This window comes from Cyanistes caeruleus, chromosome 1 (genome assembly GCF_971803275.1).
Source record: "Cyanistes caeruleus chromosome 1, bCyaCae1.hap1.1, whole genome shotgun sequence".
Classification (NCBI taxonomy): Eukaryota; Metazoa; Chordata; class Aves; order Passeriformes; family Paridae; genus Cyanistes; species Cyanistes caeruleus.
This window is the reverse complement of record NC_141701.1, coordinates 132,439,326-132,450,596: the sequence shown is the minus strand read 5'-3', so window position 1 is coordinate 132,450,596 and position 11,271 is coordinate 132,439,326. Positions and strand designations below refer to the sequence as shown.

General features: G+C 43.0%; 1 protein-coding gene across 1 annotated transcript; it reads right to left on the bottom strand.

Annotated features, from left to right (window-relative positions):
* Window positions 1–472: 472 nt before the first annotated feature.
* On the bottom strand, window positions 473–10,511 carry VIM (vimentin). Its single transcript, XM_023945926.2, has 9 exons — window positions 8,386–10,511; window positions 8,177–8,237; window positions 4,072–4,167; window positions 3,770–3,931; window positions 3,157–3,282; window positions 2,250–2,470; window positions 2,114–2,157; window positions 1,621–1,706; window positions 473–1,114 (listed from the first exon to the last, which is right to left on the bottom strand). Exons 1-9 carry the CDS (start codon window positions 9,312–9,314, stop codon window positions 1,073–1,075), a joined length of 1,767 nt encoding a protein of 588 aa, XP_023801694.2. The 5' UTR covers window positions 9,315–10,511; the 3' UTR covers window positions 473–1,072.
* Between the last annotated feature and the right edge of the window lie 760 nt (window positions 10,512–11,271).

The window sequence follows — 11,271 nt, the reverse complement described above, 5'->3', positions numbered from 1 at the left end:
AATTTGAGAAGTGTTTTGATCTGCAGGAGAAAACTTAAGCATTCAGAGAAGACATCAACTTCCACTACTGCCTCCTGAAAGACTATGGCAAGGCAGAGTGGAGCTTCCTTGTTCCCATTCTGCTGCATTTACACTGATGTTCAGCAGAGAACACCAAACATGGTGGCTGGCTCTCCTTCTTTAAAAGGGGTTTAAATACTGGAATTGTCAGCAAAACATCAAGCTAGTGTCTCCTAACCCCCACTCCAGCCAAAGCCTTCATGTAGCTTCTTGAATACCAACAAGCCTTTGGGAACTAGTTTTTCCTGGAAAAAATAAGTTAATGCACCAAGTCAGCTGTTAACTTTGCAAGGTGCTGTCTGAGATAAGGGCTCACATGAACTACTTCTCTGCTACATAACTATGTTTTATAAAGCCAAGTTTTAAGGTACTTCAGGCATTCTGACATTCAGTAACTGCATTAACTAGTATATGGAAGCAAGATTATTTTTTATTAGCTTGAAGTATCATATTTTATTCAAGTGATAAGAAATATCATAATACATTATGCATCTGCCAGTTATAATCCATTTTAATTGGTTCCAAAACCTAAGCAGTAAATGAGTAAGACAGTTTATCTAGTTAAACTGAAAAAAACAGCATTCCACACAGCCAGTACTAGAGATGTCAACCGTATAATAATTCCAGCATTATGTTGTTATGGCTTTCCAGAAAGTCATGAAGTTAACAAATTAGAACACATCAAGAGCCATTTTCCAAAGATTTATTGAAGTAGCGACAGGTTGCTCATACTGTGCTGGAAAAAGCAGTTTTATTGAATTCAGATACTTAAAAACAGTATTGCAGCACAAGATATTGCTATTTGTAAACTAGACTCCATTGTAAACTCTAATCCTTCAGGGAGAGTCAGTTTGCAAGATCTAAGACCTATTTCCTAGCATAATCATCTTGCGCTCATGGAAAAACTGCAGAAAGGCACTTGAAAGCTGTTTCTTCCTTTAAGACATGGACTTTTTCAATCTTGCTGGTAAGAATTTCTCCTTTAGTAAGTAAGCATCTTCACACTTCAGCTTTACTCCAAGTCATCATGATGCTGGGAAGTTTCATTAATAACCTAATGAAAAACAAATGTTTGCATTAAGTTTTAGTAGGAAGATTTTTGTGGTTTTTTTAAGTTAGAAGTGGAACATCCATTTCCAAAATGTGAACAAGTGGGTATCAGTTCTCACTTATGAGAAATTCTAGTTTGTAAATAGCATAGAGAAACCATTCAAGTTAATTAATTACACTAACAATAGCATCTTATCCTAAGCACATAAAGTATCTCTGTTTACTGCCACATGTTTTCCTAAGGAAAAGTTTTGAGCATTTGCTAACTCAGCTAAACTTAAATACTCAATACACAGGTAACAGTCACCAACTAAAAGTCTTACTATCAGATGAATTTTAACTTTTTTTTTTCCAGAGAAACCTGTTTGCTATACCTGTATGCTCACATAGCTTGGAGTGCCCCTTGCTGTTGTATTCAATAAGTACTGCCACATACAAGCTGCAGTAACCAGCAGGGAAACTTAAGAATTTAATATAACCAGCTCTGATAGAAATAAAGTTACCACCAACCTGTCCATCTCTAGTTTCCACAGTCTTAATTAGAAGTGTTCTCTTTGAGTGGGTGTCAACCATTGGCTGAGACTCAATGTTGGTTTCTGCAGAAGAAGATGCATTATTACCAGCAGTCTAGATGAAGTGCCTCCTCAGATAAATGCAGTGTAACAGATTATAGTGTCTACTTTCAGAATCCAAATTTACTATGCAAAGAAGCCTCCTGCTCTGAATAAGCCAGGTCTTCAATATTTTCTCTGTGTCCCCTAAAGCACTTTCAGCAGGTATCCAAATCAATTATTTGCTATGTACCAATATTAAAAATATGTATCCAGGAACAAAAGAGCTGCTACCATCCAAGGTTAACTACTACTGTAGTTAGATTCAAGAAGAGTATTCACAACCAACTGCACTTATACAAGTTTAAAAACCAGCATAAAAGAAAAGCATCCAGAACCCTCATGCTAACAGTAGGGAAACTGCCTAAACTGAAATAGCAGAAACAGCTTACCTCTCAAGTTCAAAGCAGCAAAGGTTGGAATAGGCATGTTAATCCTAAAGGAAAAAAGAAATGGATAAAATCAGACATGGGTATAAAGTATCTCCTAGTAATTCCCAGCTTTAGAAAAGTGTCTGCATGTGATTACCTGCTCTCTTCACCCTCCAGCAGTTTTCTGTAGGTGGCAATCTCAATATCAAGAGCCATCTTTACATTCAGCAGGTCCTGGTACTCGCGGAGATGGCGAGCCATTTCTTCCTTCATGTTCTGAATCTCATCCTGCAGACGGCCAATAGTGTCTTGGTAGTTAGCAGCTTCAACAGCAAAATTCTCCTCCATTTCACGCATTTGGCGCTCCAGGGACTCATTCTGGAAGAGAAGAGTGAAATCAAGCACTGCTGCAGTTCAGTCACTCTTCCCCACCCTCAAGACCCTTAACATTTTAAAGAAGAGAAGTTGTGGCATCCTTTCTGAAAATGCCCAGACATGTCCCAAATTTGTCATGTCCTTATCTTCCCTTTGCAAAGTCAAGGAGAGTTATTCTGCTGCATGATCTGAGGTGTGCCACATACTTGTTCTATTTACCAGGTGGCAAAGCCATCCTTTACAGTAAGCCCAACATATACAGTTCAAGTCAGCATGTAGGCAATCCTTAGTAGAGGAGATTTGCAGGTGTGCTAAACATTTATGTCCATTTCAAACCTGTTTTTAAGTCAGCCATGTTCTAGCAACAGCAAAATTTGCACCTTTCACTGCTCCTCCAGGTTTTTTTTTTTTATAACTTTAGCTGTACCTGGCAGACAAGAACTAACAGTCAATACTATAGCAAGAGAATGAACTTGTTGTTTACAGCTTAAGTAAGTCTAATTCAATTTATCAATCTAGCCAGTGGACTGCTGTGCATACACACAAATTGAGCCCACAGCATCCTTTTCAAAAGTACTAACGTGCTGCTGAATTGCATGGCAGGTCACCTGCATTCACATCCAAATTAACAATTAAACTGCAGAGCTTAAAGCTGCAATGAAGAAGAGCAACTGCTGTCTTCCACTTACGCTTCCCTTAAGAGCATCAACTTCGCAGGTGAGAGACTGGATCTGTCTGCGGTACTCATTGGCTTCCTGCTTGGCCTGGCGCAGGGCATCGTTGTTCCTGTTAGCAGCTTCAGAGAGATCTGCAAACTGGAAAACCCCACACTGGTTAGCACAACACTTCTGCAGAAATGGTGAAACAGACCTTCTGTGGACACAGCAGTTGAGGGCAACTGAAGGTATTACAAGGGTTAGCACCTGAAATGCTTAAATATTAGTATTACTCTTAAAGTGCCTCTCCCTCTCTTTTTAAATGTCATTTTAGAATTCATAGCAAACTTTCATACTTGTTGCCCCACCCTGTACATTTCCCATCTTTTCACTCATTTCTCCTGTACTTCATCCAACATCTGCTTTCAGGTACAAGCACAAGAAAGACTCCCAGTGAGCACCCATTACTTTGCTGTTGTAGCTATGGCACAAAATGTTTCCCGTTGTACCCTTCCCAGACTAGGATTGAAAAAAGACTTTGTGTCACAGTTATGTTCACATCCATTATAGAGACAGAGGGAACAGCAAGTGTTGCAGAAAAGCAGCTAAACAGAATTAGTTCCAGTGCCTAATGCATTTTACTTACTTTGGACTTGTACCACTCTTCAGCTTCCTGAAGATTCTTAGCAGCAACACTTTCATACTGTTGGCGAACATCACGCAGGGCCGCAGTAAGATCAGGCTTAGAAACATCCATGTCAATTTGGATGTGCTGCTCCTGGAGTTGGGCCTGCAGTTCTCGGATTTCCTTAGAGAGAAGCAGACACTCAGCATTATTGCACAAAAGCACACAGATCATACACAGGTGGGGACTCTGGGATAGAACCAGCAAAGAGCTTCCTTGCTAGACAGTCTGCATCTAAACATAGACCTCATTTCTCAGCTTACCTCCTCATGCAGCTTCTTCAAGAAGACAATCTCCTCTTGCAGGGACTCAACTTTGCGCTCAAGATCAAGACGTGCCAGAGAGGCATTGTCAACATCCTGAACAGAGAAATGAACGATTCATAATCTTACAAAACTGATGTAGAGAAGTCTCTTGCAGAAAGTTCAGCAGCATGCAGACTGATACTACACCTGAGCTTTTTAACAAAACAATAGGAAATCCCAAGCTGTGAAAAACCTTTTTGCCACCTCCTGCCTTAGCCTTAATAATATGCACCTTTATTGTAAATTTGAAAAACTATATGACATATATTGATTATATCATCTTTGCTGACATGCTGCTAAGCATGATCAAGAGCACACAGATCATAGTGGGTGTAAATCTTCCAGGTACTTGAGTCAGAAGTCGGCAGTAAGTGCTTCTAGCTTGACTACACTGACAAAGAGTTGCAATTTGCAAACTTCCACTCTTTTCAGTGGGGCTTTTAAGTGCAACACATGTGACTTCATGTCTGTCAGTGGTCTTAACTTATTGACTCCTTGGTGAACGAGCACAGAGCCCCCCTTAGGGCCACAGACTACACTTTTAAAGCACACTTGTAAAGCTGGTGAGGTACATCTAAGAAATGCAGCATTCACTTAATGCAGGCCAACAGCTCTCCCTTGAGAAAAAGAAGGTCTGAGCATAAACACAAACTGAGCTACTCATCATTGCCTACACCCTCACAGCTGCTGGCAAAGACTCCACCTTTTGCTGGACAGAGATAGTCTTAATCAACAGCAAAAATTCATTTAGGGCATAACAGAAGACACGTCATGAATGTCACAAGGGAGCAACTTTAATTAGTTCAAAAACAGAAGACTAAACATTGATTGGCAACTTCTTACATTTTGAATGTGTAGGGCATTTAGTTTGCAAAGGGGAAGATTTTTCCTTTCACTCTAGTTACATACACAACCACATGCTTGTGCTCACAGGGTATTAACATGTCAGGTTCTCACAGCTTACTCTAAAGCTATTTTGGATTGCTGAAAGCATAAGCATTCCTAATCAGCAGCTCTCTTTATTATGGCACCTTTGAAATAAGGAGTGTTTTCTTTAGACTCCTAGAAAGCCTTTCCTTGGATCACTCCTACTCTGGGGTAAGGCCCTTGCTCCAGAATTGTTCTGTTTACTTTATCCAGCAAAATACCCCCTTCATGTGTCATTCTGTAACTTTTCTATCAATTCCAGTTTTACACCCACAGTTCATATCAATTCTGTTTTTCAGTTCAGGGAAAGAATTTCCTAATTAATTTGTTCTCCTCCCCCCAAAACCTCTCAAGATCATTCTGGCAGAAAAATACATGGCTATGACCCAACATGTTTACATAATTGGCCAGACATCCAAAGATTTTCTTAGAGGATTTTACAGAAATCTTCACCCTGAAGGCTATTAAATTTTTTTTATAATTGAATAGCTACAGGATTTTGGGACCTTAAAGTAAATTGAAAACAATTTAAACTGAAGACACTATACGTGGTATGTACTTTACTATATGCTATCATTCATGTATTCCCCATCACACAAGATTTAGTGTTTCAGTAGTTCCCAAATGTGTGGAGAACCACATAAATGAACAGGCTACCTGTGGCCTGAACAAGCAAATACATGTCACAGATACATGAAGCTGGAGTATGCACTGATTTTATCCTAGAGATTCTTCGATGCAAGCCACACACTTAGCAGGGTTGAGCACCCATATTTACTTAAGACAAAGCTCACATTAGCCAGGACATGACCTGGTAGGCTTTTCACAGGTTCAGGACCTATTCCTTGCTGCTAGATTAGCTGGCAAAGCTGCAGGAACTTTCTCACTAACTGTGATGCTTGTCCTGCCCCAAAGGAAAGTCCTCACTGAACTTTCACATATACTTTATGCAGTACACCCCTCAGCATATGAATAAAATCACTTCTTTGCCACAAGATGTGATCAAAAGGAATGAATTACAATACAGTGCATATGAGCTGGTCAGTCTCTGAAACAGGCAGCTTTTGGAAAGAAAAGCTTAAGTATTCATTCTTTATTTTAAAATACTGAAGTACACAACTGCTCCATCAAATAACAAGTAGCTTTAATGATACATCAGAACAGCAAAGCATCTGCTGAAGTGTTTCAAATTTATGAAACTATACAACTTTCCAGTGGAAAAATATAATGGTTTAACAGAACACTGTGCATAGTTTTAAAATGGAAAGCACAACAGGATATTTCAGCTTCAGTGTTCTATGAATTTAATTTCACTTTCAGAAGAACAAAACTTAGACTGAAACAGATTTAGGTTTCAAAACCTGCATGTTAACTCCACCCTTGCCAGTAAGGAAAAATGAGGTACAACTGACATTCAAATCAAGCACATCAGGATACACCAGTTATGTCACAAGTGGTTTTAGTGTAGCGTTTCCATAGACAGTGATTTTCATTTCTCATGCACAAGCTACAGTTTAGAAGGTTAAATGGATCCAATTCTGAATGCACACATCTGCTAGAGGCTGAGCTCCCGAGTGACCCCTTTCCATAGAACAGGGAAGAGCTGGATAATGAGTGTGGGATATGCACAGCAAGCCAAGCTCACTTTAAAGCCTAGAGCCTTCATAGGACTCAACTGGATTGAAATACAGGCATGCCTACAGTGCACCAATTAAATATGAAAGATCATGTAAAAGCCAACCTTAAGTCAATTGATCCTTCAACTGAATTCAGCAATGAAAGAGAGTAGATGAGGTTCTCTAAAACTTAAATTGAATGTTCCTTCATAGAACTTCACACTACATTAAATTGTCTTAGCACTCAAAAAAAACCACAAAAAAACCCCACAAAAAACAAAAAAAAACCCCAGAAGCTTAAATTAAATCTTAAACTAAGGTTGTTTAAAACTTCTGTTCCCAGAACACCAGTGGAGACTGAATTCCCAGGCTCTGAATGGAAATAGATGTTTCAGTTTCCCCACACTATCTCTTGAACACACCTGCTCTCCTTCAAGGACTGTAAATATACTGCAGACAAAAGCCTTTCCCAGGGAAATACTGACAATCAAGTGCTGATTTCCTGAATAGTGACTTCTGTTAATGCCTATGAAGAGCTCTGGGACAAAGTCAGCCTGTACCCAGCTGCCTGGTGATAAGGGCAGTCACTTCCAGTCTGAAAGAATGCTAGCAATGCTGGTTTACACCAGCAGTTTTAGGGAAGAGACCTTGTTTTGAGAAGGCACATTCCTAAATATCTCTTAGTCCAAACAAGGCTTAATCTAAGTTGAAAGCTGGTTTTGCACAAGTGAAAACTTGAGCCTAAGAATTTTTGAACACTGTTTGCACAGTTGTTTCTGGTTGTCATGTAGATTTACTTTAGCTGGATAACATCACAGCATCCTACAAAAACTAAACTCTAACATAACTTGTTTCCTAGGTTAACATCTTCGTTTTACAGAGGATTAAATTCCACGTTTTTAATGGACACCTAGAGGAGGCAAGCTCAATCCTGTGACCTCACCCTAAGGAACATATTGTCTACTTCTTGTCAGCAGACAACACCCGCATGAAAAACCTTAAATTTGAAACTGTTGCCCTGTTGCTGTAATGTACTGACCAGTGATTCATCTAAAAGGAGTTCTGTTTTGTACAAAAACTGGCCCATAATAGACACATTTCGCTAGAAATGTTCCCGCACCATTACACATTTAGTAAGAATGCAGCCCACTGCGCCCTCCCCTCCGACACAAAGGGATCTATTATTTCAATCTGCTGCCACCACACTTGCCATAATGCCTGTATCTGCATTCCACGGTGAATCCCATAGAAACCATTAATACCCTTCAGCCAAGCGAGCAGATGGCCCCCTTTCACTTTTATTGGATCGGAAAGTGATTCCACGTTGGGGCGCTTTTTGTAAAACGGGCTAGACTTGGATAAAGCAGGACAATAGTTCCCCTCCCCTCCCCTCCGACTGCAGCATCCCCCTAAAGAAAACACGGAGGGCTTGCGTGAGAACTGACGGAATCGCTTTGTGCGAGGAAAGCGAACTCCTGCGCTCCCACCCTCCGCCCGACACAGCCTCCACCACCGCTAACCTGTCTGAAGGACTGCAGGGTGTTCTCGGCCTCCTCCCTCTGAAGCATCTCCTCTTGCAACCTGGAAGGGGCAGGATAGCGGTGAGGAGGGAGCGGGGATCACCCAAATCCCCCCGCCCGGTAGCGCTCGGGATGCGCAGGGGCCAGGGCGGGAGGGAGGCAGCGGGAGGCGGCGGCAGCCCCGGCCCGCGTTCCCCAGGCACACTTACTTCTCCCTCAGCCGCATGATGTCGTCGGCGAGGTTGTCCCGCTCCACTTCCACGCGTGCCTTGTCGTTGGTGAGCTGGTCCACCTGTCGCCGCAGCTCCCGCATCTCCTCCTCGTAGAGGTCGCCCAGGCGGGACGTGCCCTTGCCCTTGAGCTGCTCCAGCTCGGCCAGCAAGATCTTGTTTTGCTGCTCCAAGAAGCGCACCTTGTCGATGTAGTTGGCGAAGCGGTCATTAAGCTCCTGCAGCTCAACCTTCTCGTTGGTGCGGTTCGCCTTGAACTCCGTGTTGATGGCGTCGGCCAGGGTGAAGTCCACGGAGTCGTGGAGCCGCATGGGCGGCATGCTGCTCCGCAGCCGCACCGACGTCGTCTTGCTGGCGTACATGCCGCCGGGCGAGGCGGACACGTAGCGGGCGCTGCTGGGCCGCAGGGCGCTGCCCAGCGAGTAGCGGCTGCTGGACGTGATGTAGCGGCTGCCGCTGCTGGGCCGGCTGCCCCCGCCGAACATGCGGCGGTACGAGGAGTTTTTGGTGCTGATGCTCATAGCGACGGCGGCGCGGGCTTTGTAATCCGGGAGCGGAGCGGGACGGTCAGAGCGTGCGGAGAAGAAGGGCGGTGGCCGCGGCCAGGGCCCCTTCTTATGGGCACCGCGAACCCGCCCCGCCGGGCCCGCCCCGCTCCGCCCCGCCCGCGGGGAAGGGGCGGCGGCCGCCGACACAAAGGAGGCGAGCGGGCGGCTCGGCCGGCGGGGCGAGGGGCGGCAGCAGCAGCTGCAGTTTGTGCTGCGGCCGAGTCCCCGGAGGCTGGCGGGTTTCCGCCGGGGCTGCGGGACGTGGCAGGGTGGTGCCCCGTCGTACAGCGGGCAGGACGGGGGTGACAGCAGCGGCATCTTCGGCGTCGCGGAAATGGGCGCTGGGTTTCCCCCTTGCATCTCGTTTTCGCGCTCCAGAGTGAGCGCGGAGACTGCAAGAAGGGTTTGGCAAGTGTAATGTTATGTCATAGGTCTGGCAAAAACACTCCGAATAACCTACTAAAACCCTTCTATAGGTATGATGTATGATGATCTAAGAACTTTTTCATTGCCTTTTGAGCTTTCTGAACGAGTAAGATCAAGGGAAAAAATATGCTGACTATCCATAGAGGGTTGACAAGTGTTCAAAATAAACAGCTAGAAAAATAATGTGTGTTGTCTTTAGCAATCTCAGCGCCTATGCTTGAGACACAAGTTTTACACCTTAAATATGTTTTCCGTGTAGCTGGGGAAGTAGTAACAAGCCTACGGCTCAATTCTGCCATTGTAACAATGTAACAGGACATGTAACAATGATCCCAGGAATAACTTAGGGGTTTTTGTGTGGACAGCCCATTATTGAAATTGCTGCATCCAGGGTCTTGCTCCTGAATAATAACTAGGATAGTTATTAATTTTAACAAAGGTTTGTTTCTTCACTGTTGTACCCAACAGACTTTTGCTATTAATTTTGATAGGCACATGGTCAGGGTCTTAGGAGACCACCTGGCAAAATGATAATTAATCATTAGCTATGATCTGCAAATATGTGTGCAACATAAAGGGACAGACAAAAATCACAGTGTTTCAGGAGCAATTTTAGTATCAAAATGGGACTACCAGCAATGGAAAAGAATGATGTAGGTAGTACAGCACAATAGAAATGGCATAACAGAGAAAAACTTTAGTAGCAGCAGATTGTTTCAGCATGAATGCAAGGATGCTTAAGGAAGATGACAGAATCTCTGCCATTTAGATAACTAAAAACTTGAGTGGCCAAAGCACGACTCACACTCTGAAATTCTGCACAGATGCATCAGGTAAAGGACATCTTTTTCCTCTTAGCTATGGGAAGTGAGCAATACATTGTAGAGGTCTTATCTGTAATGTATCATTTCAGCACTTAGAGGATGCAAAACTACCATCGATTTTTGATTCTTTCTAGCTTGCAGTCCTGCAGGAAAAAATATCTTCACTCGAAGTTCTAATAAACATGAACAGTGGGAGAAAAATGTAATCGTCACACCCCAGTTCACACTAGTCAACTATTGTACTTCAGGTAATGTACTTTACAAGGAAGAATGTGAACCTGTGTATTTTAGTAAAGATCTTTTTTGAAGGAAATTCTGCTTTGCTTTCACTCTTTTGGCAACCAGAAGTGCAGGAATGCAGTTTGTATCTAAATGTAGGTCCTTGAGGTTTTAATTTCTTTTGTTCACTGAAGCTTAGTCAAGCAAAGGAAGCTGACAAGGTTGAGCTACTGAAGTGCTTGCAGTATAAGTCCTGGGCTACAGCTCATTCCATTCACCCACTGAATAAGAGGCAGAGGTCACACAGCATTCCTGAGGCTAAGGGTTCCTGAAGCCCAGCCTGGACGCTGTTGTGCTGCCCAGCCCTCTCAGAGCTCTATTTAAGCCATCAAGTTTGAGCTGTAAGCCTTTGTGAGCCCTGGCACAAAAGTACATACTCATTCTATGAGTAGGCAAAAAGCTAAACAGCACATAACCACGAATCTCATGGATTAAAGATGCTGTACTCAGAAATACTGATAGCCTTAGTAGACTGTTGTTTTTTCAAAGGTGTGCTGGTGTCCCATCTGTTTTTTCCTAACAGAGCACAACTTATACATCATAAAATGTTCAATGGCAAGAATAATCCTCATTCAGAAAAGCCTTTTCCCCTAAAATCCAAAGTATTTGTTTTAGTAAATATGACCTACCCACTTCATGTTTCAAGAGTAATTTCCATATGTTTATGTCACTGCTGCCATATGTGCTCTTGGCCACCTGCCTCATTTCCGTGTCTCACTATGAAATGTTCAGATATTGTTGGTTGTTGGGACTACAGTAAACCTTTAAGTGCCTTTTGCTGGTTGGCA